Source organism: Ceratotherium simum, chromosome 11, assembly GCF_057802395.1.
Source record: "Ceratotherium simum simum isolate JZ-2026a chromosome 11, ASM5780239v1, whole genome shotgun sequence".
Lineage (NCBI taxonomy): Eukaryota > Metazoa > Chordata > Mammalia > Perissodactyla > Rhinocerotidae > Ceratotherium > Ceratotherium simum.
Window position 1 is genome coordinate 16,927,542 of NC_141910.1, and position 24,113 is coordinate 16,951,654.

General features: G+C 43.1%; 1 protein-coding gene across 1 annotated transcript in view; it reads right to left on the bottom strand.

Annotated features, from left to right (window-relative positions):
* Positions 1-1,266: 1,266 nt before the first annotated feature.
* The window catches only part of ANTXR1 (ANTXR cell adhesion molecule 1), a 221,384-nt gene continuing 198,537 nt past the window's right edge, over positions 1,267-24,113 (bottom strand). Inside the window, exon 18 of the mRNA XM_004435592.3 lies at positions 1,267-4,301. Coding sequence (XP_004435649.3) covers positions 4,041-4,301 — 261 coding nt within the window. The 3' untranslated portion in view covers positions 1,267-4,040. The remainder of the gene's footprint in view (positions 4,302-24,113) is intronic.

Genomic DNA, 24,113 nt, shown 5'->3' on the forward strand with positions numbered 1-24,113 from the left:
TCTGAACCTGCGAACCCTGGGCCACTGAAGTGGAGCACGCGAACTTAACTGCTATGCCACCGGGCCAGCCCCTCTATTTTTTCATTTAGTATGGACTTACTAAATTTTAAAACTGTTACTAGAAATAAAGCCTATTTTGAATGTTGAACAGCTAAAGAAGAAATGAGAGTAATCAAGACAGTAAAGAGTTTAGTGGAGGGCACAAAATAATTTGAGAAATATAATTTAATTTGCAGAACGACAGCCATTTTATTATGATCAGGATGTTAAGCACTTGAACAATCTATACTTTATTTTTATAACAGAGAGACAACCAGTAAAAAAAGTTGATTTTAGGAATTTATTATTTTTTTAAAAAAAGCGACTTCCAGGGTTTGCCATTGTACGCGTTTAGCCCAGTCTCCTATAGCAGGGTACAGCGATAACTGATTTTTTATAACAATGACTCAGAGGCACTGAAGATCCATAATTGTCTTCTGAATTATCACAGAAAGAAGAAAGAATTAGAAGAAAAGTTTAATGTTAAGTGTATTTAAAGAATCATATTCTAATTCTTTTAAACTGGTTATCCAAGTGTGATAATATAGTAGAGCTCAGATAACTAGAAAAGGCAATTGACTAGAACACCCCATTCCCATCTGGTGTGCATTAACAGGCTTCTTACTGCATGTGTCTTTATGTAGTCTGCAAACTAATTCAACCCATTTTACACAGCATTAATTGTTTTTATTGAGTTGGCACTGGGCTGAAACTGTTGCTCATTATCTCATAATTATTGCTTTTTTTTTCTAGTTCGTTGATGGATTTCCCTCATCTGACACAGTGTTTGGACTTTTGTGTGATATGACACTTCGAGATCATCTCTGCCCATTCTATTGATATTTACATTGAAGTTACCCATGGCCAGATATCCAAGACTATTAATAAAGTTGTCCACCAGCTCTGTCCTTCACCTTGGTAAAAGAGAGACCGTGTGTCTCACTGGAGTATGTGCCAAGCTCCGGGCCAGAAACATCGTGAGCTGGTCGTCAATAGAGGGGACCCCTCAAAGTTCTTATTAATGCTGTGCAAACAAGGGTCTCGTCATTTCTGTAACTATTTGTACATTTATAAAAGCAATACAGTCATGGGAAAAACCAACAAGCACAGCTTGGTAGAATAACCTGCCATGAAATATCATTGGCTTTATAATAATTTACTACAACCGTTCTTTTTATTCACACTGGATAGGAAATGCTTCCATCTAACACATGGAATACGAATATATACAACGAAAAGTTGGCTTTTATTAAAAAAAAAAAACCTCATGAGAATAATAAAATGGGGGTTGAAAAAAAAATTTTGTGCAGTTTCCTGATCACAATCACATCTGCTGCCTTTTACAGGGAATGATACAAGTACTGATAGATTTTATAAACCAGTTAAAGAATGTTCCTGCCTGCAATAGCCTACAATTAAACATTGCCTTGTTCATACAGTATAGAAGTTTTTCCTTCTCAACTGTAATTCTAAATGACTAGGGATGACATGATCAGTCAGTTTTAAGGACAAACCCTGCTAATCCTCTTCAAAATCATCATATATTTGCAGTTCCCTATTTCATCAAAAAAAGTTTGCCAAAACAACACCTTGGAAACTGCACGGGGCTTCTGATTGATGTGCTGTTGAGATCCTGAATGTTGCATTCTCACCTGATGCCTGCCATCTTGCTGCACAACAATGTCAGTCAGCATCTTGGCTTGAACTTTCTTTAGGCCGCAGTGAGTCATGCGGCAGTGGTGTGGGGTGGACTGTTTTGTACTGCCAGCAGTCAAAACAGCCGCCATGGGCTCAACGTCTCTACGCTGTGAGCCTGGGGAACCCATTCTCATATGGAATGGTTTTCCGGAGTCCAGCAATGTCACCGCAGGTGGCTGAGACATTCTGGCCCCTGCTTCATGAGGGACTATGCTAAAGAAGAAGGCTACTGTTCTAAAAATAGAGAATATGGGCCAGGTTTGGGGGTGGGGGAGGGAGTATGCTTTCATAAGTCCTGGAAACCATCTCTGATTTTAGCTCGATGAAAAGGCTGGGAGATTCTCTGGAAGTGGCAGGCTGGGAGAAGGGCTGGGTCTGAGGTACACTTGGAGAAATGTCAGTTTGCCATTGGCATTGCAGATTTAGTGCCTGTGGTGCCCCACTAAGGCACTCTGCCTAGATCTATTTTCCCCTGACTGTACCTTTTATGCCCAAGGGTTTCCCCATCCCCCCCATGCAATCCCTGTTTGTTTTTGCTTTCTAAAATAGGGATGGCATATGGGGTTCATCTCTCTGAATTCTGACTGAGGAGTGGTGGCTCTTTGGAATTGTAATTTGAGAACTGTGAAGAAATCACTGGGCTCCACAGGAAATAGTACTGTGATTGATTAGCAATGTCTGCCATGGCTAAAAGAATTGGTGTTTATGGAATGCATGCCAGGTCATTATGTCTCTGTTCTAAGGAAGGCGAAAGAATGAGGCTGGCTTGATGGGTTCTTGAAGGATCTTTGGAGACCTTAGCCCAAAACATTAAGTTTATATCTATTTTATATTCTGCTTTGGTCCAGAAAGGATTTAAGGCATTTGGGAGAGGAATTTTAAGACCTGTGGAAAGCTGGAGGGGGAGATAATTTTGAACAGGCTGGTGCAGGAGGCCCTCAACAATGGCCTCTGTTTTCAGCTCTGGGTGATGAAGCCCAATGTTTAATAAGTGATTATAGGGCTTACTGATGACAACAGAATCAGAAAGACTTGGAGGAATGGAGTGGGTCTCAGGCCTGTTGGGAATTTGAGGCAGAGCATTTCTGGCATATTTCCCCTGGGTCGAGAGCTGATAATATTTGTGAGTATGTTGAAAAGCCAAGGAGAAATATATTTGTATTCACACACACAAGCCTTTTTTGAGGGTTAATCAAAGAACCTGGGCATAGTTTCCTTATTATGTCAGGACCATTGTCTCTCTGCTCTGCCTAGAAGTCTCTGGTGCACCATTTTACCAAAAAAGAAAAACAAAATCAGTGAAATTGTGTGATAGGTGCTAGTGATGCCATTTTGGGAAGATCAACTCATGTTTGTCTCTGGAAAATGGGATCAATCACTTCTTCATATCTCAAGTGATTTAAACCGAAGCCAAATCTTGATTTTGATCGTGAATCATTAACAGGTTGATCTTCGACAATGCCATTGTCCATTGATTTAGGGGAACATGTTGGGCCAAAGCCAGCCACCTCTAGCTGCTGATGGCCTGTGGGGTTTAGAAACTGTCTGATGCTCCCATCAGTACGCCCCGTCAATGCACACACCTGATTTCACTTACACAGCAACATGGCAACATACCTTTTTCCATCAGTAAACACCTGCTCTCTTCCTCACTTGGAAACTGGGAGAATTTGGAAGAAAATAAGGCTATGTTTTCACTCCTCTGCAAATCTCAGGAGAACATGCTTTTGGATACCTGTCTGATGTTGAGTTTCTTGCCACAATGGGGACCTCAAGCTTTTCCCAAAGTTGCAGGCAAAGGATTTCCCCCCTCCTTGGTGGCACACAGCGGTGAGGATTCCTTGATTCCTAGGCCAAAGGTCCAGGGTCAAGTGATAGGAGTGGAGTGGAGGAGGGAAGGCAGCATTTAGAAACCCAGCAATGTTATTTCTTATCCATCCGACTCTGCTTTTCACCCTCAGAGTCTTATTGGTCTCCATGAGACACAATCCCATTTAGAGCATCTCAGCAGTTTCACTGTCTCTGGAACCTTCTAGAGGTGATGGCTGGCTGACTATAATTGTGACTGTAGTTGCCTCATTATTTGTTTTCAGGCATTTCAAAATTTCTTTTTCTTTCTGCTGATCACAATTGTCGGTGCATTGGCATTACAAACCAATTTTTAAAGTTTGTGAATGTCAGTGGGCTTTACCACCACTCATTTCCAAAGTGGAAGCCTCCTCTAACTGGAAAGACTTGTTCTAACACCACAGAGGAGCCTCCTCCCCAAAGTTTCTGAGAGCCCAGAGCATGAACTTTGGGTTCTAGACAGAAGGCCTAGGAGGAGGTCGGGAGGGGGGTGGGGCCCTGTTGGGAGGTGGGGCCTGGGGAGGAGGGGGAAGGATGGAAGGTGGGGAGGGAATTGGAGGGGTAGGAGCACTGGGGGGTGGGGGAGGGCAATGGGGAGCAGGGGGTGGGGGGGTGTAGATGGGGGCAGGAGGCGGCGAGGTGGTGTGGTAGGCGTTGTTGAGGGGGTACTTGGCAGGTGGATTGTTCTTGACTCTGGTGAAGTTGATACAGCGCCCCTGGAAGAGAATCAGAGACAAGGGAACGTGAGCTGATGCTGCTATGACCGTACAACAGGGCAGGTGGGAAGTGTGCGGCCTGAAAGAAATATGTAGGAAGCAGACACGATGTTTATGACATGCTCTACTGGCATACAATAGAGCTGGACAACAAACAAGCCCCCCATTTCCTTACTCTGGGCTTACTGTGTTGCGAAATTATTTGTTAAAATTCATTTTTCCTGGAGTCTTTCTCTCAAGGAGGAGGAAGAGAAAGAGACTGTCCTTAACTGGACACATGGGGTCAAGCTGAGTACAGAGGTCATCAAATTTAATCTCCTCAACAGCCTTGCTAGCCAGATATTATTATCAATTGTTCCACTTCATAGATGAGGAAACTGAGGCTCAGAAAGGTTAAGTCGCTTTCCCAAGGCCACACACCAGGAAGAGGCGGGGTTGGTGATTCAAACCCCAAACAGACTCCCGAACCTCTACTCTTCCTGCTGCACTATATTGCCTTCTCAGGAGGAGTCCCCAACTTTTATAAACAAAGGTAACTTATTTCAATTGATTTCAATTACACTCCTAGAGGCAGTAGAAGGTTAACAAGATGAGCTTTTCCTATAGTGTAATCCAAGGGTGCTGGATCAATCTGTGGTCTAAGTTGTCATAGATGTGGCAAACTGGGGTGATTCTCAGATGCCCTCATGCATTTGTCTCCCCTAAACTCCTTTTGCTTCCCTCAACCGCTCATGCTGGGTAGTGAATTAAGGAGGCAGCTCTCCCTACTGATGTGAGCCAGACACCAGTTGGTGCAGCTTCCCCCTCCACGCCCCTGCCTTCCCCAAGGCCCTGTCATGAACCATTTATCCTGCCCTTGCTTTAGCTGGGGGAGTCCTTCTTCTTCTAGATGCTGCTGCACCTGCCCAGGTTCTCTTAGGTTCTTAAGAAATACAACCTGGGGACATTTTATTGTGAAGCAGGCATCCACCCTGAATTCTGCTTTTTTCCCCTCCTGGGGACCCGACTGGACAATGCAGAGCAGACACCTGGAACCCCTACAGCAGCCTCTTGAAGCCAGCTCTAAGTAGCCCTCTCTTCCCTGTGGCATCTCCTCTCTGCTCTCCAGAGTCACAGACCCGACCTCTCTGCCCCGTAACAGATACCTCTAGCCTCAACCGGCACTCGGGAGCCTTCTACCCAACACATGGCTCTGCAAGGGACGGGAGCACACGGCTCTCCCACTGACAACATTCTCCTTCTGGTGCCTGTACTCCCTTCACTTTTCCCATAAGACCCTCCCCCCCTTGCCTGGGCAGGGTACTGGCCACTCAGTGGGTCCTGGCCTCCCTCCAAACTTCCTATGCCTATGGGGACATCTTAACTGTTCTCTCTATTGTGTGTCCCAGATGCTAACAGAATCCCTCCCCAAGGAGACTGAGGTGGGGCCACCTCTCTCTGAGGCTGCCCTGTCCCTTTCTCCTTCTCCTGCTCATTCTAACCAGATCTCCTGGATACGGCGCTACACTGGGGCTGGGGCTGGGGCTGGGGTGTGCGATTTTTCCTGGCCTCACTCTCCAGGATGGACACCCATCCGGTATCCGACCTGAATGGGATATGTCCAGAGAGGCCAGAGTTTCCTTTGTCAGGCCTGAGGGGAGGATGGGCCTGAGGCGGGATGAAGAGGGTGAGGCAGTGGGATTTCAGGAACAATTACCTGTAGGACAAGAGGGAAACAGAAGTGTGTGATTTGAGGCTTGGCTCGAGAAGAGCGCCACAGCAGGGACACAATGATGTTTGTGGGAGACGGGGTGGGGGCTGAGCACAGCTTTCCTCACACGTGCCCATCCCCACTTGGCTTTCAAGTCATAAGTCCCTTTTCCCCCACACATCTTTCCCTGATGACTCCAGCCTCCACTTGTCTTTTGCTTCCCTCCTCGAGTTCTCTAGTCACAGTCTATACCACACACCGAAGCCTGCATACGGTCATTGTTTTATCTGTAAATGCCTTGCCTCCCTGACCAGATGAGAAACTTCTGGAAGGCAACAGCCTTGTTTTGTACTTTGCTGCTCCACAACCGGGAGCCTCACAGGTGCTCTGCATGACCAGAAGACTCTTGGTCAAAAATGAGTTGTTTGAAGCCACTTGGGAAATGATAGGGCCTTGGGCAACATTAGTAATGAACTGAAAATTCATTTACAAGACATCGCATTAGACAGAGAGAATCTTGACAAAGAAAGGCCAAGCTTAACTGGACTGCAAGTGGTCTAGGGATAACAGTGTCACATTTAAGATGCCAGCACCTTGTTTTCTCTGATCTTGTATTTCATGAGATCAAACCAGAGCTTAACCTTGCTGGGTTCTGACTGGGAGTCCTAACTGCAGAAATAAGTTACCATCTTCTCATTGCATTGCCCAGAACTCCCCGATCGTGTTCAAGCTTCCACACGTTACATTGGTTTTGTAACCCAGTACTGTAAACTCCCGGTTGTCCAAGCAGCCCTCTTTTACAGCTTTATAAATCTGAGCCTTGGTTACAGCTTATTTATGATTCTGGATAGAGCTCTTCCCTTCAAGATCTTAAAGTCCTAATGATTACCATCTGTGATAAATTCCTGTAATGGACACTCAGAGTTGGGATTTATTGTGCTACATATTCTCTCCCCTTCCTTCTTCGATGTGCTAAGTCAGACCAAGAGACTCGGGAGATTCACTTCCTTTGAAGACAGAGGAAAACTCTGATCCTAGAAAAGGAGCTGCTGGTGCCTGGGGTCGAGTCCCCATGTGGCTTCAGATTTCCTTTAGGGCTGCCATGCCACTGCTTTCTCCCTCTCTTTAGGGATCAGTGATGGTGGGCTGGGGTGAGAGAGGAGGCACATTAATCCAGAGACTAGGGCATGAGAGTGAGGTGAGGAGAAAGACCTCCCTAGGTCAGCCCCTCTAGCTGCCACCATGGCCTCTCGGCCATAGCAGCAGAAGGATGGGCATGGTGTGGGGTAGGGGAAAGGCACCACATCTTCATCTTCTTCTAAGAAGAAGACCCCTTCTTATAGTCTGTAACACCCCAGGGGTGCACCCAACGGTCACCTGCTCCAGAGCACTTGGCTGTGGCTCATTATAGACCCTAGTACATTAGAGCTGCACACAGCTGCCCAGAGCTCTCATTAAGCAGCCAGAGAGGAGGGGGCAAGCTCAGAGCCCCTGCCACACCCCACTGTGTGACACCCCACAGTGTGATGTGGGGTGGGGATAACATACCACCTGCCACTTACAGTAAGTATGAGGATTAACTTAATCAATGTTGGCCAAGGCCTTGGAACAGGGCCTGGCACATTGTGTTTGGTAAATGAAGTTGAGTCTAGATGGGGAAACAGATGCTCCGACACAATAATGACCTTGTCTAGGGTAAAAGACGAGTTGGAGGTAGTATCTTGTTTTCTGTCTCCTAGTTAGTGCCTTCTGAGTGAGCTGCAGGCTAGAGCCTCTGCACTCCACACCTGGCTTCTGTAATAAAGCTGGTATACAGGGGAAAAATATGTAGCCTTGGACATGTGACAAGAGCAGTCCCCAGAGCCTGCTTTCTTATGCACCCTCTTCTCTCCTCCCATTGCTATGTAACTCCTGTAACTTATTCTAACAGGACCTCCCGCAGTGGGAGCACACACAGTTGACTGACGATGCATTTACACATACTTATCGTCCTGTAAAAAGGTGCAGACTCGGCATAAAGGAATCCCTGGGGTCAGTTATAGTAAGATGCAATTAGGACTTCAGGGAGGGGTGTGGCTACAAATTAAGTTCTTAAAACCTGGAGCCAGAGGAGCCAACATAAACACTGTAACGCTTAGACCATATAATTGGCCTAAAACTCAGTTTACAGGACACCATTTTTTGCTTGCGAGAGGATAATAGAAAGGCCAGATGTTCTCAGTATCATATATGCCAGCAAATCTGCACCAGTGTTTGGTTAAAATGTTGCTAGGACGATTGGAGCTCTCAGTTTGTACACTGGTCTCTGTAACCAGTTTAATTTTTTGCAGTATTGTTTTTGGGTGGTTTGACTCAGATCCAAGGTTTGGCTTTGACCTCAGTTTACCACGGCTTGCTCATTTACGAAGTATGAATGTCAATTATTTTCACATATTAGCAACAAAATGCTCTGGTTAAATTCTAAGAAGAAAATGCAACAATGCTCCTGCTAAATGGTGGCTCAGCAGGATGCTAGGTGGCATTCCTCCTAGGCTGGAAAATGCCATTTTGATTTGGCCGAATCTAATGGTGTTGGGAGGATTATTCCAAATGTCAGGCACAGTACCTTCTTTATTTATTATCAAACTCTATGAACTAAGTCTTAGTATCTTCATTGTACAGAAAGGAGACTGAGGGCTCAGACCTATTTAAATAATGTGCCCAAGACTACACACTCAGTAAATGGTAAAAGTGGGATTAAAACCTAGCTCTGCTCACCTTAGGTACTTCTCCTCTTTTTACCATATGATCCTGAATATAGACTAAAAGTGCAAATAATGTCTTGAGGCACTTGTAGATGGTTTCACAGAATGTAGCACTTGGCCACAATCCATCAGTTCTTGACACAGCTGTCAAGAGATCTTTCCAGAACATAAGTCTGGTAAATTCACTCTCCAGCTCAACATCCTTCAATGGCTCCCTATCATCTTTAGAATAAAACCCAAATGCCTCTGATGGCATATGCAGCCCTTTGCAACCCAGTCCTTGCTTACATCTTTCAATTAACTTCTTACTCTTTTATTGCAGGATGTCCAGCCTGGCCCACCTAAGCCATTCACAAATATTTGTTCAATGAAAGAATATACTATGCCACTTAGTACTATGGGGGATCAGAATTGGCCACCTCAAAATATGTCTCTTTGCCTTGATTATTTTCAAGAACAAAAGACTCTGAAAGAAACTTTGACCCCCCCCCCCCACTAACTGTCTGAAAGAAATTTAAGATAGAAGGCCTGTCCCCAGGACAGGCCATCACCATAGATAACTCTGGGTATTGATAGACTGGGAGGGTCCTTGCTAAGCCCATTCTTTTTTTGTTTTTTGTTTTATTTTGTTTATTGCAGTAACATTGGTTTATAACATTGTATAAATTTCAGATGTATGTCATCATACTTCTATTTCTCCATAGATTACATCATGTTCACCACCCAAATACTAATTACAATCCATCACTACACACATGTGCCGAACTATCCCTTTTGCCCTCCTCCCTCTCCCCTTCCCCTCTGGTAACCCCCAATCCAATCTCTGTCTCTAAGTGTTTGTTTATTGTTGTTATTATCTACTACTTAATGAAGGAAATCATATGGTATTTGACCTTCTCCCTCTGACTTATTTCACTTTGCATAATACCCTCAATGTCCATCCATGTTGTCACAAATGGCTGGATTTCATCGTTTCTTATGGCTGAGTAGTATTCCATTGTGTATATATATCACATCTTCTTTATCCATTCATCCCTTGATGGGCACTTAGGTTGCTTCCAAGTCTTGGTTATTGTGAATAACGCTGCAATGAACAAGGGGGTGCATGTATCTTTACACATTGGTGTTTGCTAAGCCCATTCTTATCAAAGTTCTGTTTACCAAACATTTGCTTTTCCATCTCCATGTGAGTTGCCTTCCTCCCCTTTGAAATCCCAAACCACCACCCCCAATATCCTCCTTTGTCTTTAGCTGAAGATGGTATGTAAGATGGAAGCCTCTGCGATTTTGGTGAGTTGCTCAGTTTTCCTAAGTGTCTCTCATGTATACACATTATAAAGCTTTGTTTGATTTTCTCCTGTTATTCTATCTCATGTCAATTTAATTTGTAGCCCAGCCAGAAGGACTCAGAGGGTAGAGGATTTGTCTTCCTCCCCTACAGTACTCTTCTCAGTATAAACGTTGCTCCCCAACTGGTAGGTAAGCATCCCTGAGGCAGCATCTGGGTCTTCTCCTCTTGAGTTCTTCATAGCAACGCTAGGTTCAAGTTTAAGCTGGCGTTCAATGAATACTGTTCATATCCCTGAGGGTCTCTGATGTGGAGCAAGTCTTTTTAGAGAGCTCAGATTTTCTCTGCAAGTTTAGATTTTCAGAGGATCAAAGGTCCATGAACTCATGGCTGTGAGTTTAGGTCTCCTTAGTCACCCCCTCATGGTCCCTTTGGACACCTCTTAAGCTCTTAGGGTGGGGTGGCAAGAATCCTATGTGTTTCCCTTGATTTCCACACTTGAAATGTTAACATGTTACCTTTAAAAATATCCTTTTTGTTTACTCCTCATTGATTTATCAAAGGAAGTTGTCCTGCAACAAAACCCTCTACCTAAATTGGAGGTGACATACTCTGAAATGATCATGGGTAGTCAGGATGAAAGATCTTGTTAACTACGTTCTGCCTTCTTCCCAGCTTTGAACCGCAGACACAGATGCTCCGAGGAGAACACAGACAGGAAACTGGAGGTGTGGGGCTGTGGTCTGCCCAGCAGGTCAGGGCTGGGGGGCAGAGTTCTAGCTACAGTTCTGCCACTAACGTACTCACTGTGAAATCCTGAGTAAGTCAGTTTCTCTCTATGGGTCTCAGCCTCTTCATCTGTAAAATAAAGTTGTTGCACTAGCTAGATGACGTCCAAGGGCCTTCAGCCCTAATATTTTATGATTCCATCAAAATTTGAGTTGGTTTGGAACTCTTTACTTGGGTACTGAATTCTTTTGGGGCAGCCAGTTTGCACATCTTTTTATACTACTTAGTTTGGCTAACTGTTTATATTGTGTATTTTCCAGTTGGTCATTAGATTTATCAAGTATTAATAAATTGAAAATTCAAAATTGGATTCTCCATCTTCTACTCTTTTGTTACTGTGGTGAGGATTCAAGCTTGCCTGTGAGTTCTGAATTTGAGTTTGTTGAATGACAGGGGAGATGTGAGAAGAGCTGTGGGCTGATTGTGTGCAAAAGACATGCCAGCGGTGAGCTCATATGTGCTGAGTGTTATAAAACATCTGTTTGGGTATCAAGCATGCTCAGTGGAGAGGGAGCTGGCCTTCAGAGATGGTTAAAAATATGCCACGGCTCCCACAGATTAAACTAAATAGTTTCCTATGAACAGAGGTCACTTAAGGAAATTGGATTCCACAGGAAGAATACTAAAGTAATCAGATGGAAAAAGTATAACATGTATGCCAAGTCTCTTCTGACAAACACCTTTTCTCTCTGACTTAGTGTTCCCATTGATTGTCTTGTTTGGAGGGCTGCAGGTATTTCTCAAATTACAAATCGATTGGGTTTCCGAACTTTGTTTTAAGTCAGTTGTTTAGATTAGGAGCATAATTTCTAACTTAAGTCACTCTTGTAAATGGGGGTTGGTTCTCAGGCTAGACCACAAAAGCTCATTGGCGTATTGAAGGCAATTGACGTAATCCTGCTGAAGTTGGTGCTCTAGTGATAAATGAGACACATGAGCAATGAATGGAGGAAGGGCTGGATTGAATGACTTAATAGTGCTTTCTACCCTATGATTCTCTCCATTTGTTAAGTCATTTGTGCATTCATCCTTTTGACAAATGGGTTTAGAGTGCTGACTATGTCCTGGACTCCTTATAACGTGCAGCAGACAGTGTTGGGTAACCAAAAGCAGTCCCTACCCTCATGAAAAATATAGTCCATAGGTGGAGAGAGACAGCAGTCAAGTGATTCCACAAACATATAGACCCCAGCAACCATATTGGGGCTCTGTGACACTGGCCTTGGCGATAGTTGAGTGGACCAGAGGTGACACCTAACTTGAGCTAGGCCCATCGGATTCTCTCTTCTGGGAGTTTGGAATTATGGCTGAGTTACAGGCAGTCAGTTAGAGTTGATCCTTTGAATAGAAGAGATGTAAGTGGGAACTGGAGGGTGGCCGTCTTCTGCTACAGTCAGAGAGAAGCAGAGGTCTGATCCTAACTCTTAAAGATCCTTCTTACCTGTTCACTCCTCGCCACCCTCATGGTCGCTCATCTTTTACAACTTGGGTCACTAAGTAAATCGGTCTTTCTGCCTTTAGCCTTTCTATTTTCCAATGATATTTTGGTTTCCATATAAAATTTATATACAGACAGACATATAAAAATGTGTATGCACATACACATATAGCATGTTTACATGCCTGTGTATATAAAAATTTATATATTTGTACATGTAAAAATATACATATACATACACATAGAGACACATTCAACATTGTCTTCCTGCTTAAACTCGTCAATGCCTCCTCACCTTCTATATGAAAATACCCAAGTTCCTTAGCACGAACTGGCCCCTGCTCCTTTGCATTTCTTTCTGCCATCCCACTTCCTTCTCTTTCTTTGAACCCTACACTTCAGCTTTGGTTCATCATTTGAAATGAAGCCACCATACTCTGGCTTTTAGTTTAACAGCATTCACTCACAAGCCCAATTCTATGACAGGGATGAAGTGGCACAGAGACACCTGTCTTGCTTTCTTCCTCTTTTCCAAAGCCGGAGCTGGGGGCAAAGAGAAGGGTGTGCTGACAGTGGTGATGCCAGAATCCTTCTCGACTCCCTTGTCTCCGCCTCAAACTTGCCCTGTCTATAAATCTCATATAACAGCCTGCCTTTTATGTGCTGTTCATGGAAAAGAATCCAAGGTCAATTCTTTCAGTTACTTGATTCATTTTGCTGACACACATGCTGGCACACTCTCCACAATAACTTCTCTGGATGCCAAAATTGAGGGCAAGATGAAAGCACAAGGGAAATATTTGGTAACAAGAGGAAACTAGAAAAATGAAAGGGTAGGAATAAAAATGGCATATCTTTAGTGTGACACGTGTAAACATAGGGTTTGTTAAGAATTACTGAGATAAGACTTGTTTAACAATAAAATATCCTTTTTTTCATCTGATTACAAAGTTCTATGTTGTCTTTGTGGAAAATTTGGAAAATGCACCAAGGAAGAAGGAAGAAGAAGAGGATAAAAGAATTTTAAATTATAACACTCAGAGAGTTAATATTTTGTGCTTATCCTTTCAGATCACACACACACACACACTCATAATGCTATACATATTTATAAAAATAGGATCATCCTGTATAAAAGTTTTTTAATAATATGCTCTGACCATTTCTTCTCTGCCATTATCAATAATATTTTCTTTTCTTTTTTTTTTTTTTAAAAGTTCTCTTTTATTTATTTATTTTTTTGTGAGGAAGATCAGCCCTGAGCTAACACCCGTGCTAATCCTCCTCTTTTTGCTGAGGAAGACCTGCTCTGAGCTAACATCTATTGCCAATCCTCCTCCTTTTTTTTTCCCCCAAAGCCCCAGTAGATAGTTGTATGTCATAGTTGCACATCCCTCTAGTTGCTGTATGTGAGACACGGCCTCAGCATGGCCAGAGAAGCGGTGCATTGGTGCGCGCCTGCGATCCGAACCCAGGCTGCCAGCAGCAGAGCGCGTGCACCCAACCGCTAAGCCACGGGGCTGGCCCTTCAATAATATTTTCAATGGTTGTATAATCTTCTATCACACAGAAGAACCAAACACTGTTATTAAATTCTTTATTGGGCATTAAGAGTCTATTTAATTTCTAATTATCCTCACATTTCTAAAATAAACTTCTGAAAAGTTCAAATCAATAGTCTTTGATTTAGGATTTTTGCATTCAATTTCATATGTGAGATTGGCCATTTTTTAAAATTGTGTACTGTTTTTGTCATCAAGATGATGTTAACTTTCACAAATGAAATTGGGAAGCTTTTCACCTTTCTATATGTTTTATATTTCTGAAATAGCACAAGAATTGTTTGTTCATTAAAGGCACGAGAAAATTCTCTCAAAATCTTTTAGGACATGCTGTTTTCCTAGAGTGTAATTCTTTGATGACTTTAAAAGTTTTTGCCACAGGTATTGAGCTATTCAGGTTTTGTACCTTTTTTTATTTCCATAATTTATCCTTTCTTAGAAAATCATTCATTTCATCAAGATTTATTAAGCATTTGCATAGATTTTTTACTTGGTACACAGAAAATTCTTATAATTAAATCTCTTTATTTGTGGTGATACTCCTTTTGTCATTATTAACAGCATATGTATTTACATGTTCTGACTTTTTTTTCACTTTCAAAGATTTGTCTAAGATATTGGTATTTCCAAAGAAATTTTTTAAGACTTATTTCGCAGTTCTACTGATTTTGCTTTATTTTCATTAATTTGTTCTTATATTCATAGATTCCTTGTTTCTGTTTTCTGTAGATTTATTTCATATTCTTTTCTAAGTTTTAACTGAATGCTTAGCTCATTTGTTTTCATTTTCTCTTTTTTAATAATGAAAAAATTTAAGGCTATCATTTTTCTAAATCCTGTAAGTTTTTATGGTGGTGTTCCAATTGTCATTATTTTCTAGAATCCCAGTAATTGTAGTTTTGATTTCCTCTTAGACTCAACAGTAATTTATGAGAGTGTGTTAAAACTTCTAAGTGCTTTTTAAAAAAAATGTTTGATCCATTATGTGATCTGTAAAAATGATACTTTCTCTCTTTTTTCAGGTTTTCTTTGTTGCCCAAGATATAGTCAACTTTCACACATTTTAAAAATAATGTGACTTCTCTATTGGATGAGTACATTGTTAAATAAATATCCATTAATCATTTTTATTAGATTAGTTAAAGCTTCTATATATTTTTTTATTTTTTTCATCTGCTTGATCTGTTGAAGTCTAAGGGTGGTATGGTATGGGTTTATTAACTTTCACCCTCGAATATTTTAAACAATTATATTTGCTCAAATTTTACTTTGCTGCTTTAGTCATTGGGCCACCCAAGAGCAGCAGGGAGCAGGCATTTCTCAGAGCACTCTGGGTGGAGAGAATTTGTTCTGTTCCAAAGAATTCTCTCTTCATGTCTGGTGGTAGCTTGTCTGCAAAGATGGCTCCATCAATTCCTTCCCTCCTGTGTGCATGGTGAGGTGGAGTCTATTCCTGTACTCCCTTGAATCTGGGTTGGCTTGTGATAGTTTTGAATAACAGAATGTGATGGAAGTGATGTTGTGCTAGCTTTGAGCCTGACATTAAGACGCCTGCAAGTTTCTGCTTCCTGTTTTTGGTGCCCAAAGCCTTCATCTAAGAAGTCCAGGCTACCATAGAGAGAGACCATGCAGAAGAGCACTGAGGACAGACGAGTGAATGAAGAAGCCCTTTTACATGTCTAGCCCAATCAACCTTCCCATGACTGCAGCCCTAGCCACTACCTGACTACAACTTATTCAGAGCTCCCAAGTGAGAATTGTACAGCTGAGACTGGTCAACACACAAAACTGTGAGAGAAAATAGCAAATTGTTTAAGCCACTATGTTTTGGAGCAGTTTGTTACGAAACAGTACTGAAATAAGTAGTAACTAATCTCTTCGCCTCGTAGGGTCATTCTTGGTTTGTGGAGTTGAGTAGAGGAGTTATGGTGGGTTTCCGTTTTTTGGACTCTGAACTTGCCATCCTTCCCAAAGGTGCTGGTAAGGAAACAGATCTGTGCTCTACTCATTGCCCGATTGGCTAGGACTTCATATTGCTAGAATCCACGGACCCCCAGGAGAAAGATAAGGTCACTGGATGAGAGAAGGATAAAACCCCAAAGGAAACCATCACAAATTTTCCTTCCTGTTCTCTTGATGTTACCCTGCACTATTCATTATGAAATATAGGCTGTTACGGTGATAAGGAAAGGCTGAACTGGGAGAGCACTGGGAAAGATGTTGCAATATTGTAAGGGTTTTGCCTAGTTAACACTTGGGCAAACTGCCTCGTGTGGGCTGGGCCTGAGACATCCTTTCACCTACTCCCAGGCTTAAGGCTGAGGGTAGCTCAAAGTTGAAAAGTCTCCCCTGATTCTGCTGTCAAGTGAAACACATATGCTCAAATTGCCATTCTGACCTGAAAGTCTTTAAAAATATTTTAATAAATACTTCGACAGAGAGGAAACACAGTAAAATAGTCTTGCCACCCAAATGGGGATGGATGAACTTTGTCCTAAGGTTACACGAGAGGCTGCTGAGTGCCCACATCTAACCTATGCCTAAAGTTACAATTAATCACTTGTCATACAAATGAATGAATTAGTAAGTCCAAGTAGAGAAGGACTCACTCCAGTGGACCCTGAGGAAGGTCAATACGCCACTGCAGCCAACAAAGACAAAAACACAACATGGTGACATCAGGAATTGTTTTACACATGAAACTTCCCCATCTGACGCTTAAATCCCCTCTTTAAGTCTCATCAGTATATAAAACCATGGCATGTGATGTTTGCACCTGTCTAGTTCTAACTGGTGAATCTTAAAAAAAAAAAAAAAAGACGATATAGGATTGGAGATAGGAGACCCAGGAAAAGTGATCAGGTGGCCAAAGTACTGTCTGTGGAGACTGGCTCTAAAAATTCAGACCTTTCAGGGCAGCAAGACAAAGACGTGGGCAGAGATACCATGGGTTGTACACGTTAGAGGTGGAATTAGTTGAAAACAATTGTTGGTTCAAGGGAAGCAAGTGGTGCTGAACAGTCTGACCTAGTGTAGCACATCCTAAATCTTGTTTCTTAACTTTGCTTTTCTAAAAACCAGCCATTGATACTGACCATCCTTTCTTCATTGGTGGCATCAAGTCGTACGCTCCATGGGTCCTGCTAAGCACTGCAGCAATTACTTCTCCAAAAAGCCTGGTTTTAACTGACATTTGGATGGGTCTCAGTAATAATGTTGCTTTAACGCACTTTTCTAAGATTTAAAAAAACACTGTGGCATGGTCATGCTGAGTGATTGAAAGTCCCACCTAGGATGAACTAATTTTATTCAGAATCTTCCTTCTTTTCCTTTCTGTCTCTCTTGGTTAACAATCTTGAGAATATTTTCCTGTTCTTGCCCATGTCTCCAGTTAAATGAATCTGACTACTTAGAACGATCATTAATATAGTCATTCTATTTATTATTTTATTTATGTTGAGGTATTTGACTTAAAAAATTGGTGTCAGAAGATAAACTGACTGAGATTGTTTGGCCAAGAGCATTACTTAGCTTGGACGTGTAATGTAATTATGAAATTACCTATTGATCTGGTGCATAGCTCACTCTCATCCTGCTCCGTACATCCGAGCTCATGGATGAAGGTTTGTTTTCTTCTTCTGTACAACGTGAAGAATGCCATCTTTAGGATGAGTTCTTTTCCTATGCTTGTAGCTGCCCAAGTGCTTTCACCAAAGTGGAGGGAATATTAATTTAAAAATAAAATTTTGCTTTTGTGATTACTATATTGTTGCCAGTGAGTGGCTCCCTAAATGGGGATGTGTCCTTTAGGTTCTCAGCACCTCACCCATGCACCATTTTCCTAGCCCAGGACCTTGTCACAATGGCTAAGTTCCCTATTTGAGGGACCAGTTGCTTGTTATGAGGTGAAAAGCTTCGTGCTAATCACATCTACCATTCACTGAGTGCTTACACTGTGCCAGGCTTGGTACTAGTTGTTTTATATACATCATCCCATTTTGTCATCCTAATAGCCCTGTTGGTTAGCATTATTACCCTGACTCAAAAATGTAGAAGTGGGCTCAAAAAGGCTAAGTAACTTGCCCAGGGTCTCTCTGCAAGTAAAAAATGGAAGAGAGATTTAAATACAGGTCTGTTTAACTCTAAACTCTTTCTTTTGAGCAACATGTGCTTTTAGATTGGAATGAATCTAGGGCAGAATGAATCAAGAAGTATTGCTACTTAATAGAGTTGGCCACCAGTAATATTATATAGGTGAGAATTTGCTTTGGGCCCTAGTACTTCCCCGCTCCCCCCGTTCTCTTCCAGCTTTCCATGTCTCTAGTTTTTCCTTCCTCAGAATGTCAGTGCCCTCCCACTGCCTTTCCTGGAGAAGGGCCTCAGGTATCCCTCTTCTTCCTTCCAATCAAAACTTGCTTGTCCTATGTGCCTCTCCCTTTCAATCTTTCTCTGTGCTTTCTATGTGACAAATCTATAATCTAACCCGTGAGCTGGGTCCACTATGAAGATTTATTCCTTAAAAGGCACTTTCTTTCCATGGACACAAATGTATACTGTAACAGAGATGACTCCCATATCCATTTTCACTTTCTTCCTTCAGTATTAGAACCCCTGGTTTCACTGGGCACGTGACCATCTAGAAATGACTACATTTCTCAGCCTGCCTTGTATAAGTCAGTTCAAGAGGCAGTAAATGACGCTGAAGAGCACACCTAGTGTGGTGCATGAATTTGCAGATGGGTGTGGCTTCCTTTGCATGGAGGTGTGGCTGGGTAACCTATATTCTGACTAGTTGGATGTGAGCAGAAGTGATGTATACAGGGGCCGGCTCCGTGGCTTAGCGGTTAAGTGCGCGCGCTCTGATGCTGGCGGCCCGGGTTCGGATCCCAGGCGCGCCCCGAGGCACCACCTCTCTGTCCAACGCGAGGCCGAGTCCCACGTACAGCAACTAGAAGGATGTGAACCTATGACATACAACTATCTACTGGGGCTTTGGGGGGAAAAAAATGAATAAATAAAATCTTTAAAAAAAAAAAAAAGTGATGTATACAAATTCTAGATGATGCCTTGAAAAGAAGGGGCATACTCTCCCCTTTTCCTTTCTTGGACTAGGCAGATGAGAGCCACACTCTAGGGATGGTGGTAAAACAAGACAGAAGGAGCCTGGGCCCTGACAGCATGGAGTCACCATATCGACCCTGGACAGCTTATTCCCAGAGGGTTACATGTGAGAAAAAAAGTTTTATCCTGTTTAAGTTTGTATTATTTTGGGATTTTGCTAGATCAGCTGAACCTCTAGCCTAAATAATATAACTCCTAGAGGGAACCTCTTGAAGACAGTGTTCTACTCTATAGGAGTTGCCCCAGTACTGGGCATTTGGAGTGCTGTGCAGATTGTTGTGGTCTTCCAGGAGCAGGTTGGGCTTTGGGGTGCCTCTAAAATTTTGACCATGCAGTTGGCTGCCCACTCCAAATTTACACAGCTGATCCCTGCCCAGCTGGCTCTGAGGAGCCTCCTCAATTTTCCTGGACTCCTCTGCCTCTCAGGTAAGGGCTGCTATGATCCTGCCAGAGTGCCTCTCACATTGAAACCAAAGAAATACAGTAGTCAAAGCCCTGAAAGAACATGGCCGATGTTTCTGATCAGCCAGACACAGAAATGGAAAATTTATAGCACTCAAAATCTGGGATTCATTTAGGAGTAAAAAGCATTAATTTAAGTTATCCAACCTCAAAATTGGTTTCAGGCCTCTACTGGGCCCCAATACTCTTCCTAATTACGAGACCACGCAGACTTGGATCTGAAATGAGACCATGACCTGGTATCAAAATGCCTCATTTCCATGGTGCGGGAAACATCTCACTGCTTCAGGCTGCACTGATGAAATATTTGTGATAATTCTCCCCAGGCTGGGCTGAGCACGTTCTGTAGGATCTGGGAAGAAATGGTTTGTTAGACTGATATTTAGTGATAGTGTAGGAGGAATCTTTAACAGGAAAAAAATACACCTTAAATCCTTTGGAAAGAGGCAAGATACAAAATATAGCAAAGCTTTTGGGGATTTCAACACCTTAACTGTAAATAAAGAATGTTGCTAACGACCAATGAATTTTATTTGTTCAGTAAAAGTGGACTCAGTAGAGACCTCCACTTGGAAAGACCACAAGTGGCATCGCCTGCTCCATCACTGTTTATTTAAATGGTCCCTCCTTGTTGGAGAGCAAAAAGTCACCCCAGGGACCTGCATGGGCCTCTGACTCCGGAATTCCTCTCGGCCTCCTCCTACTCGTTATGTTGCTGCTCCTGCCTTTCAGCATTTCTTGCTTCTGGAACACTGTTTTGGCCCCCAGGTTCTCCTATTCCTACGAATTGATGAGACCTTTGGAACTACCTTAACCTTTGTCCCCCTTGGCTGCATGGCCTGCTCCACGTCGTCCCCAGTTGACCCCAGCCTTTCATCAGACCCTACTCAACATGGAGCAGGGAGTGGGCTGGAGCAGATGACTACATTCACCTGACAGGAATAAGGCTCCCTCTGAAAAACTGACAAGTCAGGCTTGTTATTAATTTGCCTTGTGCTCCCTCTTCCCCTACTTCAATTTAAATCTGACTCAGTAAGGCTATCCTGTATAAGTAACTCTATTTGCTGGTTTGGCAAGGGCAGTTTGGGAATGTAAGTTGTTATTTGGAAACAAGCAGCCTTCCTGCTCACCTGAGCTTGGGGCCAGGAGGCCGCCTGGACCGCAGGAAGCAGAACAACACACAGAGAGCCTTCACCTCCTAATCGGTTTCACTGACTCAATAGGAGGTATGGATGTGAAGGCCTCCAAGATGCTGCCTATATACACAGCACCAAGTTCTTTACCTCTAAGGAGTGTGAGGAAGGCAAGTCTTCCAGGGGGCTCTGGTCCACACTGGGCAGGAACCAAAGGCAAAGATCCTCTTCCTCCAGGTAGTCCAATCTGCCATCGTCTCCTGTCTCCTAACTAGTTTCTGAAACCTCGCTTTCCCCTTTCCAATCCATCCACAAAGCAGCCAGCTGAGCCTAACATCACAGGATCATGCCATATCCTGGGATCCTTCCCCAGCTCCCCAAGGCACACGGCTGAGATCCAAACTACTGACGTAGCCAACAAGGTCCTGCTTTGTCAGCCTCACCTCCTGCTCCCTCTTGCTCTCCACCCGCCAGCTCTGCAGCCTCCTTTCAAAGCCATGGTCATGACCTTTGTCTGTGTTCTGCCTGGAACATGCTTTCCTTCAAGCCTTGCTTGGCTAAATTCTATTCACACCTCATGCCTCAGCTCAAAGTCACTTCCTCAGAGAGGTTTTCCCTGCCCACGCCCAATCTCAATTAGGCCCACCTGGTAATATCTTTCATGGTTTCCTGCCCATTTCCTCTTCAACCGTTGTCATTATTTATTTATGTAATTGTCTCTCTTGTTGCCAATATACTGCATGTTCTTTCTTGATCACTGTATTCCCTTTACCACCCAGGGCTGGCACACAGAGAGGCTGCCAAAGCATTTGTAAAATAAAAGAATGAAGAAGTAGACCTTGCTTTCTAGGAATATGGTGAAACATTTGTCAAATACTGCATTAAGCCCTGTGAACACTACGATCTTATTCATATCCTGTGAATAAGCTTAAAAGCCCATCTAATGGGCACAGAGTGGTCATTGTTACAACTATAATAGCCATAAGTTATCCAAGCCTTACATATGCTATTCTAGAACCTCACCACAACCTTGTAAGGTAGGTATTACTATCCTCATTTTAAAGACTAACAAATGGAGGCTCTTGAGGATAAGACTCTTCTCCAGGGCCATACAAATAGCAAGTGACAGGGTCAGGATTCAAACCTAGCCTGGTCTGACTCTGAAGCCGATGGGCTTTTCCTTCAACGCTGCTGCCTCTGAATTGTGTACCCTGGTCTTTCCCCAGCCTCTACGGATTACAGACCATGGGGGGATTCCTGGAGGGACCTCTCCCAGCTGGGTCCAGGGGCCTGCTCACAGAGATCAGCTCTAGCATGAATTCAGCCAGAGAACCCAAAGAAACCCATGAATCCAGACAGTTCAGGGAAAAGAAAGGTGACCTCATGCTTAGTAACAGCAATCTTTGCTCTTTGTCTGAAGACCCTGCAACGGATAGGGGGGTGCCAGTGGTTTGGCCCACTCCCCCTTCTGGTGCCACAGCCGCCAACCCCCTCCCAGTTCACTGAGGAAGAGGATTCTTGAGGCTGAGAGTTGTGGCTGGGGCTCAGGCAGAGGAATGCAATTGTGACGCAGTGTGGGGACACATCACAGTTCTGAACAACTCACTCTGCTTTTCTGGAAGCTTTAGCTGTGAAGTGGTAAAATAATGAGTAAGCAAAAAGCCCAACAGCAGTGGCAATACTCCTTATCCTCTTTCTAGCTCTCGCAATTTCCATCTGGTTCTTCCACGTTTTCCAGTCTTTTTCCTTTGAGGGCAGGGACTTTGTCATATTATTTGGTCTAAAAGAAGATTCTGGAATAGCATCAGACACTTGCTAGGTATTCAATAAAGAAGCTGTCTGAAGGGGTTGATGACCCACATTGAGAAGTTGGAGAGGGAGCTGAGGAGGTTTGCATTGTCAGTCTCTCCAAACTTATTCTTTCTCAGCTCAACTCTCTCCTTCCATGCTTCTTTGCTTCTCCTCCACCCATGATGTGAATGCCTCTGTGAGTGAGCTGAGTAGAATTCCAAAACTACCTGGTCTCCAGACATCCTCTTCCTACTCCCTACATCCCTCTTAAAATGCCAGAATGTTACCCAGGAGGAAAAGTCCCCGACATTGGCACTCAGCAACTCAGCGTAATTATCTATTCTTTTAAGTCCAAGGAAAAGGCACTCAGGATTGTTAAATTTAGGGGTGGTGGTGGTGGTTTGGAGGAAGGCCAAATTTTGATGGGAATGGGGGAGGCAAAAGGATAAAAGTGTGCAGAGCACTAAAGAGAAGGGATGTGAGGGTCCAGCAGGGACAGTAGCACATGAGCTCCTACCCCTCGGCTGGGAGAATCACAGGAAAAGGAGGGAAGATGGCACCAAAGAGATGTCCATGCATCTTTTGACCTACGGCTTCTCTTCTCATATTTGTGCAAGGAACCCAACAGAGACTAGTTTAGTCTCCAAGGAGATGTCTGTTCATACGTTAGTCACACAGTATAATGTGGACTATTGTCACAAAATTTTTAACATTTTAGGAAACTTTCATAAAAGGGAGTGGAATTGAACTCCTCTGCCCCTTGTGTCATTTTCAGAGGCAAATGACATTTTAAAAGCTGTCAGATTTACATGTTTTGGGAAGGAAGAGCAGGATCTGATCCAAGAGGTGCATGTGTCTGAGGACTGCTCTGCAGGATTGTGCCAGGACGGTTGACAATCTTTTATGTTCTTGTGAAGAGAGTGCCTGAGCTAATGGTGGGGCATTGCAGGCACTTTCTAGAGGAATGGAGTGCAAGCCCATTTTCTGAAACTTTCAAGGGCATTTACTGGCCTAGGTGGGGATTTGGGGGCAGGTGAGAGGAATAAGGAGGGAAAAAGGTGGTAAAGGTCTAGTGCAGAGCAGCGGAAGGACACAGTACTTTTGTTCTTCGCATGAACAGAACAAGTCTAGGAGGTGCTGTAGCCTAAATCAGAAGCCAATTACTGTCTGGATTACCTCAGCCCATTTTCAAAGTGTATTGACACAATCTTCAGTCAACAAAAACCAATGATTTCAACCTACTACTTTCAAGGAGGTTGTCAGTTATGTAAACGTTACTTCTTCTTTGAGCTTCTGAAATAATTATCATACACAACGTGACCCATAGGGCAATATCTTTTATAGGAATAAAAGGAAAATCCCCAAAGTCCATATCCTTTGATAAAGGAGATCTTATTTGTTTTTCCGACTTGCTTACGCCAGAGACAACTTGGAATTTGTATTGATACAGGTCGTCTTTCAAAGGCGATTGACATAGTAGCTGGTTTTTTTATTACCTTAAATGCTACTCCAGAGGCAGGGGCCCTGGCCATATTGTTACAGTAGACAGCAGCCAATCTGGCTGTTGGCAGCACCAAGTGGAGATCAGAACATAGTTCATGCATGAGAGTTTAAAACTCAAAGGGGAAGGGTAGAGATGTGGTTTTTGCTCACCTTCAGTAACCCAGTGGTCAACTGAAACTTGGTCTATATTTGGTATACACATACATTTGAGATTTAGTATACAGTTGGTATATATCTACATTTGAGATTAAACAAATCATCTGTAATACTGTAATTTTTAGTCATTTCTTC